The following is a 20294-nucleotide window of genomic DNA, read 5'->3' as shown; positions in this document are numbered from 1 at the left end:
GTTAGGGCGACGCCTCAATAGGCCCATGCAGGCGTTCCTGGTCGCACTAGCTGCCTAGCAGGTAGCGTAGTTCGAAGACATTCTCTCCCAGCATCCCCAGCCTAGAGTAATCTGCACGAACCACCGAGTTCTGCAAGATAGACCTGCGCCCGTTGTTATCTCCCTCGCCCTCACGCACAGTGGAGGCATCTGGGCAAATAAGATATTTCGTGAATCAGCACGCACACATGCATGTCCCCTCACCCCAGACCATGCTGCTGCGGACCGTATGTCACCTGGGTCAAGACATCCCATCCGTTCCAGGGGACGGAGAGCGGATAGAGCCAGTTCTGCGGGTGGAGCTGGGCAAGTAGGGGCTCCATGGCGAATTCTGTTGGGGATCGGGGGTGGGCGTAGCCCGGGAGCGGAGTCGGGCTTACACTCACGCTCGCACGTGGGGAGACGCTGGCGTCGGCGCCTGGAGTTGGGATCTGGTGGTGGTGGTGGTGGTGGTGGTGGTTGATATTGCGGGAGGAGACGGCGTCTCTGGGGTGTTTCGGTTAGTTTCAGGAAGGGTAGGGGAAACGATAAGCATAAGGGGAATAAGGATGGATTTTTGAGACGTACAAGATCCGTCGCAGGACGGGCACCGCTTTACTGCAGAAATTGCTGCGGTTGGACAGCGCGGCGAAGACGTCTAGGGATTCGCGGAGGAGGTCTTTGACCTCGGAGAACTCGAACTGGCTTTCCGGAGCCATCATGATGATGATGCACAAGGTGACGGCTGCGTGGAAGGCGTGGAAGCTGCCTAGGCCGCTGTTGTACCATTTGTAAGCGGTGAAACTGGGTGACTCGAACATGGACTTGTGGATTGCCAGGGATGCCTTGGCGGAGGTTACGCATTTGGCCTTGGCGGCGCAAGTCTCTGGGTTGATTTCGCCGCGCAGGTGGCGGCAAAGGGCCGGCCGTAGGAGGAGCAGGAACTGCTGGTGGATGTGGTTGTAGAGAATGTTCAGGTTGGCTTGATGATGTGCCGGCAGGGGCTCTGCGCTCAGGTCCAGGTGGTATCGTTTATCGCACACCTCGTGGACGGCGAGTAGCTCGGCCTCGAGCTGGGGGACGGTAAGCCGGGCGGGGAATGTAAACAAAGTCTCGCAGATGAGGAAGGCTACTTTGTATAAACGGATTTGTAACAGGAGATATGTCATCTGGGTGGGACCAGTCACCGGTTCTGAGACCGTGCCTGTCAGAAGATTGACGTCGTTTACATCCAAGGGCAGCCTCACATCCTGGGCGAGAATGCGCCGGTCAAGATATCCGAAGAAAGAATTCTGAATGGTGTACAGCATTGTGAGGCTAGCCCAGGCACGTCTGCGCTCCTCCCGTTCGATTGGTCCGAGTGCGAACCGCTCAGGGTCAACGTGGCAGCCCATCGCGATTGCCACATGGTGAGTGAAGCCCAGAAAGGTCCATGTCGGCAGCCCACGATGAAGCCGGGCGTAGCTGAGCAAGACGAGACTTTGAAGTGAGTTGATAGAGTGCCGAGACATGATATTATCGGCCGCCAAGCAGCGCAAGGCGGCAGAACGGTAACGGGCCGACAGCACTTTTATATTGCGACTGACTGTCTTCTCACGACCGAGATCAGAAAGGAGAGGGTCGTTGTCATCGAGTGCAGTGACGGCGATTCCGAGAATGGTGAAGAGCAGCGCAATCCATGCTACGGTCACACTGGATGGGTCATGGCGAAATTGTTGATACTCCGCCTCGAACGTGAGATCGTGAAGGATATGAAACATCTGAAGACAATTAGCTGGGTTCCTGGAGGCCAGAACAGTCGGAAAGACCCACCGGAGAGAAGACTTTGAAATAGACTTGCTTGAGTGCGTCGCAATATCGACCGGGGGGGAGAGCCGCCAGCAGTTCATCCCTCGAGGTAGATCCACTCTTGACCAGTGGAATTTGTAAATCGTCATCATCCTCTGGGACTTCTGAATCGATGTTCTGCAAAGTTTCGGTATTAGAACCTGTAACTAATACCGAGCTCCAATGCGGCGCCACTGGCAGATACCGCACATAGCCCGATGCGAACGTCTGGAGGGTGCCAACATTGCCCATGACTGCGCTACTTGACGAGTGGAAGAAACCCGAGCCCGGACCAGTATCTGGCTCGAGAAAGCTACTTGTCGCAGCGGGGGAAGCCCGCGAGGATAGAGAATCGCTGCCTGGGGTTTCGGAGTGCAACCCCATTTGCCTCTGGAGCACATCTTCCAGATTGCGGATACGGGCGAGCAACTCGTTTTGCACGGTCAGATCTGCGGCAGGGTGTTCGAAGGATAGTCTAGGCTGGCCCAGGTATATGCAGTCTTCTGCACCCAAACCTCGGCGAACACATGTCTGGCATGGTCGTCCGTCGCGCGAGCAGCGAATCTTCCGTGATCTGCAAGCTTGACAGCTGATCGGCAACCGCTTTGCTCCTACACGAATTGGCGTTGTCATGATTGAACTGGGAAAGGAAAGTTAGAGAGAAGGTGGGGATGAAGCAACAGACGGGCGAGGGGGTAGAACCGTAGAAGAGATGGACCAAGAGCTCTGTCACAGCCAGACGCCCATGCCTTTTTGGGTAGGAGGTTTTAGCCACGTGGTGGGTCAATGATGATGCTGTTAGGAGTTAAGAGCTAAGACAGTGATGGTGCTAGGTGTCAAAATGGATCCGGCTCTGTACACGATATGTCAAAAGTCAAAACTCAAAGGGGGTGCCATGATCCGTGGGGGAGGATATGATCCTTTTTAAAGATCGAGGCCCTTCTATTGATCCTGGCGATCAACAAGTCTTGACAGGGGTATTGAGGACTGGAAAGTGGCTTTTGTTTTTGTCGTCTGCTCAGTTGCTGTATTTGATAGCCATGGTAGGCTTGCCATTAAAGGAACGTGGTCCGGAACCCCAGGTTGCGTGCCCGTTGCGATCTAGCGCATTCCCGAACTGCAGGGTGAAATCTCATCCTCTTCTCGATCTCTGGACCTTACATTTGCTTTGAACTTGCCTCTTGTGCTGCGTCCATTCGGAAGATCGAACTCAACGAGCTATCTGGCGGCATGGGGGATGGCTTCTAGAAGCGCATTGCCTTGTAGTTAGTATCTAGATAGCTACCCTGAGTGCTGGCCGATAGTCTGCATAACAATCTCTTAAAGTTTGTCATGCAGCAGCGGACAAGCAAACGTATGCCAATAAGATGGGAGTGCGACTGTGCGATCTGCGAGTGGATCTATGTAAAGGGGTTGATGGCGAAATGGGAACGAGATAGGCAATCTCCAAAAGGGTCGAAGTCAATCACTTACACATTCATTTAGTCAAGTTACGAATGGCTCGCTACTTGCTAGAAGGATCCAGGGTCAATTTTGCCATGTTAATTGGCACTGATTCCCAGCGGGGTGGAGTTAGGGCTGGAGTACCATAGTTTGTAGTCAGTCCAAGGTACTACTCCGGAGTACGTGCTCCTCGTGGCAGTGGAACATACAACCCACTGACCGGAGCTAGTTTTCAATGCCATGGAGCTGGAATCCAGGGAAGAGGCGTGGTTCAAGATCAGCCATAGTGCACTTGTCACTTGCCATGATTGTGGGGTTTTCGGCATCCGCCTACAACACGGCGGAAGAGTCCGTTCTAGGGTGTTCAACGCCCCTTGCCTGTGGGCTGTAATATAGCAATAAGCCTGCACTCGGATATTGATGTCAGGAATGCAAGTGCGCCATTATGAAGCGTACTTCGTAATGCCTGAGACATCCGAGTTCATCTGACGGACCGGAGAATCAGCATCTTGCTGCCATGATGGCGTACGATCTCTGCAAGGGCCACTTCCGCAGTATCGACTATCGGTTACCCTTTTTGTTATCCTGCAGATAACAACCTTATTGTTTTGCCGCCCATCAGGCTGAGCTGTGCTCGGACCGCTACAACCATGGACAGGACTTCACCGTGAATGACAGTTTCAGAAAAGAATGTCTTGCAGGGGACCAGGTCTATGGATCAAGATCTCGTGTGGTCTGGGTGATTGGATTTGGGTGGGCCAAGTAATCGGAAGTGCGGGTGCCATCTTGAGACTGGAATCCACTTGGTGGTGCTCAGGCCGCAAGGAGCCAAGATCAAATCTTTCCAAATATGTTGTTTCGTTCAAAACTTGGGTCCACAATCAAACAACCTGAACCTGTACTTGAGAGAGTCTTGTTTGGGTATCGGACTATCAGCTCAGGTGGGAAGGTGTTTCATAAGGGATTACTGGGTGATCACAAAATAATATTAGTCAACAGCTACAGGGATAGGAAAAAAAAAAGAAAACAATCGTTAGAGAAGGCTGAATATTGGAGGATACCTATTTAGGAGTGTGTCGCTCAAGTTTCAATGTACTTGCAGAACAGAGGACACACGGATAGACCGGGGCCAACGATGCACATGCCCATGCCGATGGACGTTCTGGAAGAATGTTGGTGGCAAAAACCGACTTCTTCTAGAAAGATCAATAGTGACTAGTAGTAGTGAGACGAAAGTCTGCATGTTTCGAGAAATCGTGGTCTGCTGAGAACGCCCTGTGTGGCAACGAGGAACGGACAGTCGGACTCAACACAGCACCCCAGCGGCCCGACATCACATTGTATGATTGTACGATAGTTGGTAAAATTCCTTGGTTCAGCATTATTGAATAGGAATATGGCCTATAACAAGAGTCATCAGATGAAAGATGATGAAGGATGATTTGGGCGTTGGTTGTTGAGAAGCCGAGGAGAAACAAACTGCCAACTGGTGTCAAAATCCAGATAGGAGGCTGATTGCCGAATTTGGCAGTGCGGGTGACCTCCAGGTTAATCCTCACAGTTTGCACCATAGAATTTGATATTGCCATGAACTATCATGAATCCCCAGAAAGAGTGAAGGATGAGGCTATCGAATGGGGCCTGGAAGATCGACTGATCGAGTCTAGAAATTATATTGAGTATGGAAGAATTTTCTGTTACTTTGTGGATAGGCTAGAGGTAATCACCCCCTTCCAGCACATGATACCACTCTGCAAAATTTTCATCTCAACCACAGATCTGTCCACATTCCATATTAAATTATTCCATGAAAACATATCTAAAATAGATTATAAGTAGTAAATTATATGCAATAAAGCACTGCTAATATTTATATCTAGAAAATAATAATGATACTACTGAAAATTTAGAAGAAATTTAATTTAATGTACCTATAATACTACTATATCTTATAAGCCTACTGCATATTACCCCCCCCCTTCTACCACTATCTTTGCTACCTATATGGGTAAGGGAGATTCCAGAAACATAAGTATATAATCTAGAGAGCCTACTTTTTATATTATTACTGCTTTCTTCCCTATCTTTAATACTTATAGGAGAATTAGAGGTAGAATATAGTAAAAATAAGAGAGAGCTACCTCTTCTACCCCCTCTAGCTGTTTACCTGGAGAAAGTAATTAAGGCTATAAATTAATATAAATTTTAGTTAATTTATGAAGTAGCTTATATATACAGAATTAACTACTATACTCTATACCATTAGGTGAAAGACATATAGCAGCCATAATCTAAGGCTTTTTAATAATTCTAGAAGCTAGATAAAATCTAAGAGGAGGTTCTCTATAATTAGATTATATATTAGATAGAATCTAGCTTCCCTCTAAGCTATAAGATGCTTAGGGACACTATAAATCTTCTATATAAGTAGAATTACTAATAATTAAGTATTAAATTTAAGCTAGTTAGCATGCACTAGCATGTAAAATTCTTTAAATACTATTATAAATTTAAGTAGATATAAGAATCTTTTCTAGATAAGAAATATATACTTTAGGTATAGCCTTAGATTATTTTACTTTTTATTAAGCTCTTCAAGCATATGATAAAGAAATATTATATCTTCTATAAAGATATCTAGAATGTGGATAAGAAGGGATTCTATATAGGTATTTTATACTATAAAAAGAAGGTAATTATATATTAAAGCTATCTCTATATATAGTAGTGCTATACTACTAGCTTAGATAATTAAGAATAGGCTACTATTCTAGAATACTATAGTATAAATAAGAAGTATCTCTCACTATATATTATCTTTAAAGAGAAGCAGATCTATACAGGCTAGCTACTTTATTTTATAGATTCTAATATATAGATTAGTGTTTTTTTAAAGGGATATAGTAATAGGCAGCATGCTATTAAATAGCTTTAATATATCTTTATTCCCTAGATAAATATAAGCTAGGTAACACATACAGGGAAGAAGATAGATTAGCTATTATAGCTACTGCTAATTAATAGGTATAAATCTCATCTTTTATTTAGATTTATATAGATCTATTAGGATAATTAGATCATCCTAATCTATATATTACTATATATATCTTATTTACTTTAATCACTAGATCTATATATATTTAGCCTACTATCTTATGCCTATTTAACAGAAGTTAGGAAGCACCTATATATTAGCCAGGTAAATATTATAAAGGAAGACTTTTTAGATAGCCTCTTTACTACCTAGAATGCTTTAATAACATCTACCTAGATCTCTATAGGCTAGAGAACCTCAGGTCTCTAGCTAATTAACCTAAAAATAGTGATAAAGCATATAAAATAGGCTCTAGAAGAGGTAGATACTACTTCTCTATCTCTAGAGCTAGTTATCTCTACCCTTAGCTTTGAAACCCCTATATCAGAAGAAGAATACCTCTCCTATTTTTAGTAGATATAGCAGGCATTACCTACTACCTTACTAAAATATAAGAAGCATCTTACTTATCTACTTATTAGTAAGTTAAATAGCATTACCCTTCTTTAGAATAGCTATCATAATCTACTCAGTACTACTATTACCTTAAAGAATTAATACTTACAGCACTCTAAAGAGAAGTTTAAGCTATCTCTAGGCTATATCTATAGCCTAGATAAGGCCCTAAAGGCCTATGAGGCCTGGGAGTTAAAGAAGAAGGAGAAAGATAAGAAAGTAAAGGCTATAGAGATCTAGAAACTAAAGTAGGAGTAGAAGAAGAAGGAGAAAAAAGAATAGAAGTAAGAGACTTAGGCTACTTAAAATTCTATAATAAATATACTAAAAATAAAGACTTTATAGTCTTCTCTACCTACTCTGCTATCTAACTACCCTTCCTATCTATCTTTAATACTAGCTCTACTAGCTCTACTATAGATGCTACTGCTGCAGATGCCTCCACCATAGTAATTAGCTAGCTATATTATTAATTACTTCTCTCAGTAGGAGGAAGAGATGATAGTATTCATAGAGATTAACTAAAAGTATCTCTTTGAAGCAGAAGGAGGCTCTTAATCTATAGTTAATCTAGAGAGATATTTATATATCTAGACTCTATGCTAGCTAGCACTATATCCACTAGCTAGTTCTCCTTATTTAACTCTGGATCTAGATAGGTATTTATATGCTCCTACCCCCTAGTAGCTCCCACTGCTCACTATGCCAGTAAATCTAGTGAATCCAGTAAATCCAGTAAATCTAGACCATATAAATAGCTTCACTTTTATGCTAGATAATAAGATATAGATTAAGAAAGAGTAGGTAGATAAGGCTCTATAGATACCTTCTCACCTGGCTAAAAAATACTATCAGAACATGTTAGAAAAATTAGATATTAATCCAGACTTTTAGTATATCTAAATATGTATATTTATGTTTTTATTTACTAGGTAATCCAACTAAATTAATAATATTGATGGACTTGATATGAAATGCAAGGAGTAAAGATATATATTTTAATGTTGAGATGAAAATTTTGCAGAGTGGTATCATGTGCCGGAAGGGGGTGATTACCTCTAGTGGTTCTTCAGTACTGACGATAGTATGGACGGACTATCTATTATTTAGTATATACATTAGATCTTGATCGACTTTGGGATAGATGCACATCAATATTAATCCAGCTGAGCTTCTGTAGTCTTTAGTCTTTACAAGTCGAGAACAATAGAGATTAGAGAGCCATGTTCTGGTAGACCCAAAACCACAAAGGAATCGCCCATGGTTGAGACTCAGGTACATCCATCCCATCAGGTATATATATGAGCATCCATGGATGAATTATTTTGATTGATACAATATTATAGTAGACAACTGCTCTTGAACTGTCAACAAAGGATATGAAGCCTCGAATGAAACACAGCAGAATGAGGCTCCGGAAAAAAAAACCAAGACAGATCTTCATCGACAATGCCCAGAAGGAGCCTCAACATGGGACAAGGAGCAGGCGGATGGTCTCGGGCGCAAAATCTGAGCCACTTTTCTTTGTCCATCATGAAGTCATGATTATTATGGGACCTATTGGGTATTTTGGTGCGGGAGCGAGGACACTTGGAGACGATTGATGGTTGATATAAATACCGGCAACTCGATGATGCCTGCACGAAATAAGTGTGTATGATTGATCGTTGCAAGAGTATCGTCAACGAAACTACTCGGAGATCTGCTGATTATTAAGTGTCACGTCGTCTCGTCTTCGTGTTGAGCAAACGAGAATAAGAATATTAAGGCAACAAGGTCAGTAACAATTCCCTTCTCTTCATCTTTTTCATCTCTCTCTCTCTCTTCATCTCTTGCTTCATCTTTTGCTTCATCTTTTCATCAAATAATACTCCCCAGAAACAATCCTCTTGCTACCACTTAACACTGTCATCATCCTCGTCATTACCCTCTATCAAATCATCTGTTTGAAGAGTGTCCCATCCTTGCAGAGCGGCTCTCGGTGTCCTGTCAATTCCTGTCAATTCCTGTCGCCTGCATCTTCTTTGTGATTCCGTCAGCCTTGCCTAAGCATAACTGAACGACTTAGACTCTTAGTACTTGCATTTGACACAGCCTGATTGATCGTCTTCTCGCATAATCTTCTATCCCACCCCACTTCCTTCTTCGCCCCTCTCTCTATCTCTCTCTCTCTCGCTTTTCCAGGCACTTCCATAATCGCTACTGATCCATCTCGTTGTTTTTTTTTTTTTTTTTTTTTTTTAATTTCCCCCTTCTTTTCAAACCTCCCCATCTTCAACTCTCTGTCTCGTACCTTATCGTTTTAAAAACCCACCAGCACTCATGTCGTCTTACATGTACAGAGAACGCGAACGGGATCGAGACTGGGATGAGCCTCGATCCTCCACCGTCTCAATCAAGCGTTACGTCATTCCATCAGAGGAGGAGCGGGAGCGTGATCTGATCTTCCGCCGCGAAGACTCCATCGCCGGTGATCGAGAATTGGTCATCCGCCGCTCAACAGAGCGAGAAGAACCCGTCATGGTACAGCGCTATGAGCGAGAAATCGATTATGACTCGCGTCCGTACGACTATCGCTCCGAAAGAGATTATTACGAACGTGAGTACCCCTCTTGCTCCACACGACCCTGTCCAGTCCAGCTGATACTAATCTGTGAAGCGCGAGGCCCCCTGACTGTATACCCCCATGAGCCCGACTATGCGGTCGTTCACCGCTCCGAGGTCGAACGGGAGCCGGCTTACTACTATCATCGCCGGGTTCGCGAGTATGACGATGACCGCCGCCTTCGCCGCGAACTCAGCCCTGGTGACTCGGTCTCCCAGGCCAGTCGCCGCAGGGACGACCAAGAAGAGTACAGCAGTGATGACAGCATAGTCCACATCCGCAAAGAAGTCCGCGAGTACGATGACCACCCCCATCATCGACGCCACCTAGCGGAAGGTGCTCTTGTCGGGCTCGGTGCAGCGGAACTGCTTCGCAACCACCGGAAGAAGGAAGGAGAAGAGGTGTCAAGTGGCCTCGGCCGTGTCGGAAAGGATCTGGGTGCTGGGGCCCTAGGCGCTGTCGCGGTGAGTGCTGCCTCACGCGCCAGGGAGTACTATCGCAGCAAGAGTCGTCGTCGATCTCACTCGTACGATGATGACCGCAGCTCCCGCCATCGTCACCAGCATTATCACCATAGCCACAGTCGTAGTGGTCGCAGCCGCAGCCGCTCTCACTCCCACTCGCGTGCGAAGACTTTGGCCGAGATCGGCCTGGGCGCCGCTGCCATTGCCGGTGCGGTGGCCCTGGCGCGGAAAAAGTCGAAGAACGACCGACGGAGTCGCTCGCGCCATCGTCGCGCCTCCAGCTCCTCTCGGCCGGAAAAGGATGCAAAGAGTGAGAAAGGCAGCCAGTCTCGCATGCGAAAGCACATGGCCGAAGCAGGCTTGGCCGGAGCCGCAGTGGCCGGACTGGTGGAAAGGGCTCGCAGCCGCTCCCGCTCCCGCAAGGGTTCTCGGTCTCACAGTCGGCTCAGGCACGCACTCCCCGTAGTTGCTGCCGGCCTGGGTACCGCCGTCGCCACTGGGCTGTACGAGAAGCACAAGATGAAAGAGGGAGAAGAAGGGAAGCACCGCGAGAGACGCCGAGCCCGTTCCCGAAGCCGGGCACCGTCCGAAATCTACCCCGATCCTAACCGTGACTCGGCCGGTTTGATTGAATACGGAGACCACCCCGTGGCCGGAAGCATTCCTTCAGCACATTACTACGGCCGTCCCGCTAGCCAGCAGGGATACTACCACTCGGATGCGTCTGATTCAGCCGCCCGGCGGGGTCGTGGCCGTAGCCATAGCCGTACCCGCAGTCGAGGCGGTAGATACAGCTCGAGCCCGTCCGACTCTGATCGGGACGGTTCCAGGCGACGAAGCCGCCACCGCAAGCATCGCAGTCGCTCCCGTGAAATTGCCGAGGCTGCCCTGGCCGCTACAGGCGTTGGCTATGCCGCTCACAAGCTCAAGCAGCATAGGGATCACAAGAAGGAAGAGAGAGAGCGGTCAAGTAAGATGCACTACCCCCTAAAAACCTGCAAACATTGGACTGAGGGGAGAAGACTAACGTTGACTGACAGAATATGAGGATGATTCATTCTCAGAACCGCCGTACCCGCCGTCGCCTCTACCTCCAGCCCAGCAACCTGCCGAGACTCAATTCTATCCCAACACCAACTACTTCCCTCCGCCTCCGGGTCCAACCCCTGTTCCGATTGCCAATAACATGCCGTACAACCCGGCCGACTACCCACCCCCGCCAGGAGCGGTCCCTCCAGCGCAAGGGTACGGCTATCCTCCTGAATCAGGGCCGAATCGATATGCACCTCGGCCCCGGAGGGCAGATGAGAATGTGAGTGCTGCATGGAACTCTTCCCCTCCCACTGCCCAATATCCCATGCAACATGGTGGGTTCAGGGAAAAGCACCCAAACCCTCCGGCCCCAGGACCATACTTACCACATCGATGCAGGTGTAGATGAACCTCCATCCCCTCTGAGGACACCGCGTGCCGACACCGCGCGCCGCGCACGTGCAGTAAGCCAACCTGCGCATCCCAAATCCGTCGCCTTCGACCTCATCCCCGACGCGATCTCCATCCCCAGCAGTTCCGATACCCACCCCATCGACCCCGGCTACGAGACAGATGACAGCGACTCGACCATTGAGTCGTCAATTGCTCGTCACCACAGGGACCGCGGCTCCCACCGACGCCGCCATTCCTCCTCCTATCCCTCCTCCTCTTCCTCCACAAGAAGATCGCACCACAAACCCACCCCGTCTCACCCCAGCCATCACACCACCAAACACCAAGAGTCGGACTCGGACTCCACCATCGACCTGCCGGCCCGGTTCGACGCACAGGGCCGCCTACTCCCGGAGCGCGGTCACGACGATCTGCCTGACCCGCTGGCAGACCGGGTGGAGAGATTGCTCCGTGGGATCAACCGGGTGTTTGCCTAGATCATTTTTTCCCGTTTTTGAAATGATTGATTGATGATTTCCCCTGAATTCTTCTTCTTTTGGTTTCTGCTTTTGCTTTTTTGATGCTACGTGATGAATGGACACACCCATGACTGACCTATTATGATTGATGTGGATGGATATGATATGACCTAATAATGACCATGACCCCTGCGCATGCCTGACCTTCCGATGTGATTTATTTAACTACATGAGAAACAATGATGAATAGCTGCAAAGTATCCAAGGGTCCAACTGGTATCATGACAGTCGAACACAAAAGGTAGTCTGTACTGAATATGTTACTGACGGATTATGTACACACATACACACATGGACGTGGACCTGTCTGTTCGCTCCAGCCGAGATAAGCAACAGAAACAGAAGAAGCCAGTAGATGGCCAATCAACCCTGGATCCATCCTGGCCAGTTTCTAAATAAAACCAACGAGAAAACATATCTTCTAAGTAATCAAACAATCTCCCTGCCGGACCGGACGCAATGTTGGGGGGAAAAGGGTGAGGTATCAAAACCAAAAGTCGTGTCACTGCGCCGCGCTGATGCATCTTTTTTTTATCAAACAGAGAAGAGAAAAGAAAAGAAAAGCAAAAAGCCAAGAAAAAAAATATAACAGACAACAAGTCCATGCTCTTTTCGTTTGTTTTTATTGTTTTCTTCTTCTTTTTGCTGCCGTTTCATGACATGAGTAAATCGAGTCATCATCACACGTAACATCGTCCAACAGGCCAAAGATGTGCAGTGGGATCCAATAAGGACGAGGGGAAGTCGTTCGACAAAAGGAAGGGGGGAATCATATCTCAGAAATGAGTGGAAACAACTGGACCAGGAATTAAGACCGATAGTTGCCTGGAAATCCAATTGGGAAAGAAGAGATAGATGTTCAGGAAAGGAATAATGGTAGTCTCAAGAGTCAATCTTGATTACTTGTAACCATTTTTCCTGATCAAGGGCCAAGGGGATATACAAATGGGGTATGGTTTCAAAGCAACCGGCCAGGGTTTTAACACGCGTATACAAAACAAGAGTGAAGCTCAGCGCAGTTCAGGGATCAATCCAAGTGGTTAAACCCTACGTTCTCAGGCGGTAAAAGCACGTGCAATCGTTTCGAGGGTCCTCTTCACAGCGGCAGAGGACTGGCGATCAGATTCACTTGCAGGATGACCAGATAGGGTTCGACGGTATAAATTTGTCGCAGATGTTGAGACCGTACCATTATTCCCGGAATCGGGATCAGGCGTACCGTCGTTATCCTCATTGGGTACAACCATCACGCTGGAACTCACAGGCGCGGAATAGTATCTCGAGCTCAAAGGCAACTGGTACTTGATGACCCCGCGCACTATCAGTTGAAAAGGATGCTGGAGAACCCGCTCCCACCGCTCCGTATCGCCTTCCTCCGTTTCATTGCCAGGCCGAGCAAGACGGAGCTGGCCCTTCGATGTAGACGCTAAGTGGTTCCAAGGAGATGACTCGAACAAGAGAGGCGAGTCAAAGCGGAAAACTCGACCAAGTGACATGGGGTGAGGATCACCAGCTGGGTCGGTCGGGATCGGATCAGTGCCCTTGTCGACCCCCCCTGTGACATTGACCGACTGATCCGATGTGCAGGTGTTATCTCTGCTACAGCGTACATGTTGGGCCAACTCTGCTCGTTTCCGGCTTTGTTTAGTACGAGGGACTTGATCCAGATCCAGCTTCTCCGTCCCGACAAAACGGCTCTTGGCCAAGATACTCACATCCAAGTCCTCCACCGCCACAGGGAACAGATTGGGGTTAACGGCTTGCACGCTGAGATCCAGCATAATCTCTTGCTCGGAAGCGAGCACATTCTGGATCGCAAGGATCTGCACATCCTGTAGCGATTTGGTGATACCGACAATGAACGAGGTGGCACCTCCGACAATCAACAGCAACAACAGCCCTATAAGTAAACACACGCCATTGCGCGAGAAACACCCGCGTTGCCGCTGCTGCATGTATTCCATTTGGCGCAAACTTGCGCTGTTCGGACGTCGAGCACCATGGCGGCTTCGAGCGACTCGTGCCGACCCAACCAGTGGTGTGCGCTCATCGTCGGCCCCTTCTGCATCAAAGTCATAACCGTACATGTCACCGGCCTTCTTGTTACCATTGATGGTGCGGTAGTTCGGGAGTCCGCGGGAATTAGCATGTCTGGATTGCCGTAGTCCACTGCCGATGAAGTGTCGCGGCGACTTAGAATGGGCTTGTGATTGCGGGAATGGCGAGTCACTATCGAAGAGTGATGGATGCACGTTGCCGCTGCGTCCATACCGCCCAATATGATGGTGACGGGGTGTGTGCGTGCCACCGCCCTCCACTCTTGAAAGGGGCCGGCCGCCTTCCTCGGCGGCGTCACCGTCCACGCTGCTGGTGTAGTTATTCGTGAATTTCATGCTGCGTTTGCCCGTTACACTATGGGTTGTGTCTCTCATGCTGTGGCGTGCCCGACCTGCCAGCTGGTCGACTTGGCTTGCCATGGATGTTGCACTGGGGGTGCGGGAGTGATACCGGCTCGGCCGGACCGGATACGGGTCTGGGGGATTGGATTCATATACGAACGTTTCGTCGGAGTCTGACACATCGGCCTCGTCCACCGCACTCGCCACTTTCGCTTCAAAGATATCAGCCTTTGAAGACGCCGCTCCACTCGTCAGAGCAGCGGGCTTGCGGGTCCTTCTCTTTTCCTTTCTGGGACGGATCGTTTCTGTGCTTGGCTTCATCCGGAGGGTACCGTTATCCACCCGGCCCGAAGTGCCTCGCTCGCCCGGGACGACGCCCAAAGAAACCTGGGGGATGGAAGTCACAGTTTCGGTCTCAACGATCATGTTACGGACGGAGCCCTCTGTATGTTTTCCGCGGCCGCCCGTCAACGAGGCGGTGGAACGCTTGGGGATGATAGAGGCAGCGCCTCTGGTTCCCGATGACACCCAACGACGAGTATCTTCCATCCGCTCAGAGCTTTTATTCCCACCACCACTGTCACTCCCACTCTCATTATGGTGCCTGGAAGCTTTTGGGGTCGTTTCCTCGTCGATATTCTGGAGTCGTGACTCCTCGGGTAGAGGCTGGTTCAAAATGGTATCGGCCGATGGCGTTGACGGATCGCTGACCATCTCCTCCACAGTTTCGAGGGCGGATCCAGGTCCATTGATGCGGTTGCTTACGGCGCGAGGTACACTCCGGTCCCCTCGGGCGGCCAGGTCGTCGGATGGAGGCAGAGACCGCTTGCTTGAGATATTCGGAGGGGTAGAGCCCCATAACGGCATGTTGCTGGCTTTGTCGGGGTCGGCAACATTGGGGGACGGGTCGACATTCGGGGAAGGGCTCAGCACAGGAGGCTTGCTGGGCTGGGACAATGCTCGTTGTACCACAGTTGCAGAGGGAACCGTGCCGGCGCCAGTGATTTGAGCCGGTATAGAAGGATGTGAATTGTGATCCAAGCTGTTTCTGCGCGGTTTGGAGACTCGAGGGGCGGATGTGGGATTGCGTGCGCGAGAGGAGGACCGAACCGGGGAGGACTCGCGGGAGGACAGGGTGGAATTCGTCGTGGACGGCGGAGCAGAGATGGCAGGAATCGCAGACGACAGTTTAGGCAACTGGGCTAAGACTGAGGCTTGAGTTTGAGATTTAAATGCGGAACGTGGCAATTCCACCATATCACTTTCGCTGGCAGACCGCCGGGAGGCAGATGAGGCAGGCTCGTCGCCTTGAGCCACCCTGGGCCCACCAAAAGAACCATTGGGGTAAGGCGACCTCTCGGACTCCGCTGCCATGATCTTTGTCGAGTCAGGACTTTGCTGACACGATGTTGATAAGTCAGGAGATCCGAGAGGGAACCAGTAACACCAGGATGCACGAAGGAAGGGGGTGGAAAAAGAGGAAGCAGGCGCGTGGGATGTCGACGAAAATTAAAATCGAAATTAAATTAAAACAAAAAAATTAAGAGATAAAAAAAAAAAAAAAAAAAAAAAGCTACCACGCAGGGTTGGCAAAGCCGATAGACGCAGTTTGGTGCGGGAAGTCGGGAGATGGACGGAGGGTGGGATGATGGATGATCGCCCTGTGGTACAGAGAAACACGTTACACGGAAGACGCAGGCAGAGGACGAATAGGCGCAGACCACATGCTGAAGGAGTAATGTGGTGATAAAAAGATGTGAGTGAACGCCGAGAAGGAGGACGATAGGAAAATCGTTGGCGGACGGGAGTGTAGATAGGTAGTGTGGTGAGAAATCGTACTCCGCCAACCGTTCAGATCAAAGTTGTTTTCCCGGATTATTCAGAAAATCAACTAGCACGCCAGGTAGACCGAGGCGGATTCAACAGCACAGGGGACATAACTTGATCAGAAGACAGGCGGCAATCGAATGTCTAGAACAAGCTCTCCAAGGAGATAGATGGCGCGCTGGTCCAGCCAAGGGACAGGCAGGGCCAGTAGCAGGTGAACAAGTGCAGGAGCACGCAAGGAATCGAGACCTTCCAATTAATGCAGTGTAAACCGGTGTGAAGGGAGATTGTTTTGAGGGCTTCCAGGCGGGCAACCGGAGTGAGGATGTTGACAGTTTCGATCAATACCAGCAAGCTTGTTCCGTTTACGATCGTCCAGCCAGGGGAGGTGTACGCAAGATCCAATGGTAGCGGCCCACGTCAGAAAACCCAGGCTTAAGGCAGTTAGTTTAGCGTGGGAAAGGCCGAAGGCCCCGTCACCGGTTGGTATGGGGGTGAGACGTCTGGGGAGAGTGGATTGAGAAGGCTGCGAGGTACGAAGATGAGGAGGGAGGACTGTGATGTGGGAGCGATTTGAAGATGGAAAATGATGATAGAAGAGCAGAAAGACGAGGCGCACAGAGGAGGAAGCAACACGGTAAATCAGTTAGATGGAAGAGGAAGAAGATAGACGAAGGCGACGAAAGAGATCAGGAGAGCGAGGTTGAGGGGGGGAAGAAAGAAAGAAGGCCCAGGCCTGGTGACAGGCTGGTTACCGCAATCGGTAATATTACAAAGCAGATGGAGTGTAATGTGGCCATAATTACGGTAATATAAATACAGAAGTCATGATGACCTCATTTTCCTGCGGTGCCCAGTTTTTGATTTTTTTTTTTTTTAATTTTTTCCCCCAGAATCTCGAAAAGAGCAAATTGACCGTTGAATGGCCTGAGATGAAGCGTCAGGATTGATATCTGGACTAAAAGAGAGAGAGAGAGAGAGAGAGTCAGAGTAACAGAGAACATGGAAGGAGACCAAAAGGTTGGCATTATTCATCTTTCTATACCGGAGATGGTCTGGGGAGATCAGCAGATTGGTGGATCACTTTCCGACCTGGTAGTTTATTGATATAGTCATGAATATATCTAGACAGGCATCTGAATAATAAACATCCTTGTTGTAGTTGTTGTGTACATCACTGTAGTTCTCGTCTATACAAAGCCAAAATCACCCACCCAAAAACACCCCAATCCCTTATACAAACACCAATAAATACCAGGTAAAACACATCCAATGTATCTCAGATAGCAGGAATATACACAATTCAGGGTATCATGTTTGATGATGATTCGTCGTTATCATCAACATTATTCGAGGAAAACTGCGCCACATCTACACGATCTTGTAGACTCGCTTGGCGATGAGGAAAGAGGCAAAGGCGAAAATAATCAACCCTCCCGTGACTGATCAGGCCATGATTATTAGCTGGTCTGAAGCTGACATAGCGATAGTTTTTGACATTGAGCGAAGGGACTTACTGGACCAGAACCACGTGAGGCTATCCACCTCTTGACCAGGAACCTTGACGTTCATCCCCCACATACCGCAGATGATGTTCATGGGAAGCACGATCGTTCCCAGAACGGTCAGTTTACCGAGCACATCGGCAGTCCGTTCTTGTCGTTCGTTCATCAAGATGTTGATCTGTGCAAGGTAGTTCGAATGTGCGCGCGATAGGAGCCTATGTAGAAGAACATCGGTCAGCCAGTTTGTCGTGCAACTGCCTGAACCTCTAAAGCAGGGAGAGATGGGATCTTACGTCTCATAGTAAGTCAAACTGCTGGTCATGGTCATGATATGGTCTTGAATGTCGCCCAAATACAGTCCGATCTCCGATTTGGGCGCAACCTCCCAATGCTCGTTGCACCGCTTCGCGAATCCTTTCACCACGTCGGCCTTGTTGCTCAACAGTCGGTACATTCCCATGACCTTCTTGCGGCTTTCTCCCACCCGACGCAGCATCTCGCCAGGTGCCGGGGGCTCTGGTCCATCTTGGCTCTCATCATCTCGATGGTTGTTAGAATCCATTCCGCGCCCAGGGGAGTGCATCTTCATGATCCTCTCATCAATATCGTCAACCTCGTCCTCGATGGCTTGGATGAGCGGACCAAACACGTCGGTGATGTCGTCAATCAGCGCATACGAAATCCAGTCGGAGCTGAGTATCAAGTAATCCATCAGCTGGCGGATTCGCCGGCGGACATTCGCCGGGTGTGGTGTCTGAGAGAAATGAAAGGTCAATATGCCCTCCCGAAATACCACGATGTACATATTCACGGGTTGCAGGTAGTTCTCGCTGTTGGGATCCTGTTCAAAGGTCCGATAGTTGACGAAGTAGTAGTTCCGGAACAATTCCACCTTCTCGCGTGCCTCCTGCATCATAATATCTTCAGCTGTCAACGCATGGATCCCAAACGCCTTGGCAATCACTCGCATCTCGGCGTCCGTCGGGCAAAGGACGTCCAGCCAGAAGGTTGGGCGCGGCCCATATCTCTTAGGTTTGGGAACCGACGTCTTTCGCGCAGGTGAGCCCTCGCCCGATGTGCGTGCTTCGGACACAGCTTCGCTGATCACAGACATGCGGGGCTGAACCCGAGAGGTATTGGGAGCAGCGGCATTGCTTCCACCAGACTGTGCCGCTTTGCTTCCTTCAGGGGTCGTGTTATTGTGATTGTTACTGCTGTAGTTGGATTCAGTGACATTGTCGCTGTGATGTTGCTCATCCTCATAGTCTTCCTCATCGGAGGAATCTTCCAATTCGGGGGGATCAGGGATGAACAACTCCCGGAAGTTCCCCCCAGGCTGTACCAGCTCGGATATACTCTGGGAATGGATGGTGCTCTGAAATTCTTCGTTGAAGTACGTGAATCGATACGGTGCTTCCTCCTCCTCCCGTCGCCAAACCCGATACTGAGGTCGAAGCCGACCCTCAATCAACACAGGCTCACTGATTTTCTTTGCACGGAGGACACCAGTCCGCTCCTCTTTCTCCTCGCGACTCCATTCTTCCAGGACAGACAAGTCTGGCCACTCCTTGATGCGCCGTCGCCGCCGTTCATCTTCTCGAGATGTTCTCCGTGCATCTTCCTCGGCTAACTCAGACACTTCTTCCGTAGGAAAGCAAACATCCTCTTCCACAGGCAGAGTGACAGTGCGACGTCGACGGAGAGCCTCGTGCGGGGGAAGCTGCGGGGACGATGGAGAAGACTGAGTCGAGGTCTTCGGCCGATTTGCACCACCCTCCACTTCGATCACCATATCGTTGGGCCGAGAGCCCGCCTGCATGCGATTGTCAATCGATTTCGCCAAAGCAAAATCGAAATCGGCCCCTGTGACCACCGCATCATCATAGTTCATGTCACCCCCTAGTTTGGGTGAGCTTGGAATTGATGGAGGATTATTGATATCATAATCGCGGTCGGGATCTATGGGAGTTGCGAGACCATGGGGCGAGCACCGGGAGGACGTAGTCTGACCTGAGGAACGTCGCTGACGCGAAGCGAAAGGACTCGGTATAGAATCCGTTCCATACCACGACCGGCTGCCATGGTGGCCTGAAGAAGGCCGTATCAACGGTGTGCGATCGTCCATTCCCTCCGAACCGTCACTATCGTCTTCTGCGTGGTATGCCTTCGGGCCAGACGGTGTGCTGCGGGGAACTAGGTCAGTAGAGCGGGATGGGATCGACATCGAACCCGGTCGAAAAGATTGAGCGAGTCTGCTTTCTCTCCGTGGGCGCATCATCGGTTGATCCCTATAATTATCACAACGGCCCATGGTTAGCTATGCAGACCAAACCAAGCCTGCTACACATGGGTACACAACATACCGGTGATCAAGCAACGCCTCACTCTCCAAGCTCGTACTGCTCAAATCTCTTCTTAAATCGTAGAACGGTAGCGCTGGTCGAGAATGGTGCTGGTCCCCCGCCATCATGGTCAGATCCTCTGTATCCGCACCGTTGGCCCCGGCTCCAGGATGGGATTCTTCCGGGGTAAGGAATGACTGCCGACGATTTCGACGCTTTCGATGACGGTTCCTCTTCCGCTTGGGTTTATTCGTCGCAGGCCTGCTCTCCGATGCGGTGTCATGCCCATAGTGGGTTTGTGGGGCGGAGGTCTCGTAGTCCCTGTAGTCCCTTGGACTACGCATAGCTCCCGTAGCCGCAGCTGTCCCGCTACGGTGGCCGTTGCCCGATGATGACTTGCTGGAAGGCAT

General features: G+C 49.4%; 4 protein-coding genes across 4 annotated transcripts, besides 10 other annotated features; 1 reads left to right on the top strand and 3 right to left on the bottom strand.

Moving 5' to 3' along the window:
- Positions 1-239: 239 nt before the first annotated feature.
- Positions 240-2478, bottom strand: ACLA_079980 (Zn(II)2Cys6 transcription factor; the record flags this gene model as incomplete). Its single annotated transcript, XM_001267739.1, has 3 exons — positions 240-525; positions 607-1778; positions 1831-2478. 3 exons carry the CDS (start codon positions 2476-2478, stop codon positions 240-242), a joined length of 2106 nt encoding a protein of 701 aa, XP_001267740.1.
- Positions 472-499: a microsatellite.
- Positions 473-499: a microsatellite.
- Positions 2479-7484: 5006 nt separating the features above from the next.
- Positions 7485-7520: a microsatellite.
- A 1082-nt stretch (positions 7521-8602) lies between these two features.
- Positions 8603-8636: a microsatellite.
- Positions 8637-8763: 127 nt separating this feature from the next.
- Positions 8764-8789: a microsatellite.
- Positions 8790-8996: 207 nt separating this feature from the next.
- Positions 8997-9020: a microsatellite.
- An 80-nt stretch (positions 9021-9100) lies between these two features.
- Positions 9101-11769, top strand: ACLA_079970 (DUF3824 domain-containing protein; the record flags this gene model as incomplete). The annotated part of the gene is made up of 3 exons (XM_001267738.1): positions 9101-10817; positions 10888-11214; positions 11279-11769. 3 exons carry the CDS (start codon positions 9101-9103, stop codon positions 11767-11769), a joined length of 2535 nt encoding a protein of 844 aa, XP_001267739.1.
- Positions 11527-11556: a microsatellite.
- A 584-nt stretch (positions 11770-12353) lies between the features above and the next one.
- Positions 12354-12395: a microsatellite.
- Positions 12396-12866: 471 nt separating this feature from the next.
- On the bottom strand, positions 12867-15584 carry ACLA_079960 (putative phospholipid metabolism enzyme regulator; the record flags this gene model as incomplete). Its single annotated transcript, XM_001267737.1, has 1 exon — positions 12867-15584. One exon carries the CDS (start codon positions 15582-15584, stop codon positions 12867-12869), a length of 2718 nt encoding a protein of 905 aa, XP_001267738.1.
- Positions 15585-15738: 154 nt separating this feature from the next.
- Positions 15739-15782: a microsatellite.
- A 1218-nt stretch (positions 15783-17000) lies between these two features.
- Positions 17001-17022: a microsatellite.
- Positions 17023-17408: 386 nt separating this feature from the next.
- Positions 17409-20294, bottom strand: ACLA_079950 (putative CorA family metal ion transporter; the record flags this gene model as incomplete). The annotated part of the gene is made up of 4 exons (XM_001267736.1): positions 17409-17479; positions 17555-17757; positions 17836-19830; positions 19906-20294. The coding sequence occupies 4 exons, from the start codon at positions 20292-20294 to the stop codon at positions 17409-17411; spliced, it is 2658 nt and encodes an 885-aa protein (XP_001267737.1).

Source organism: Aspergillus clavatus, genomic scaffold, assembly GCF_000002715.2.
Source record: "Aspergillus clavatus NRRL 1 1099423829806 genomic scaffold, whole genome shotgun sequence".
NCBI classification, from domain to species: domain Eukaryota; kingdom Fungi; phylum Ascomycota; class Eurotiomycetes; order Eurotiales; family Aspergillaceae; genus Aspergillus; species Aspergillus clavatus.
This window is presented reverse-complemented; position numbering and strand designations above follow the sequence as displayed.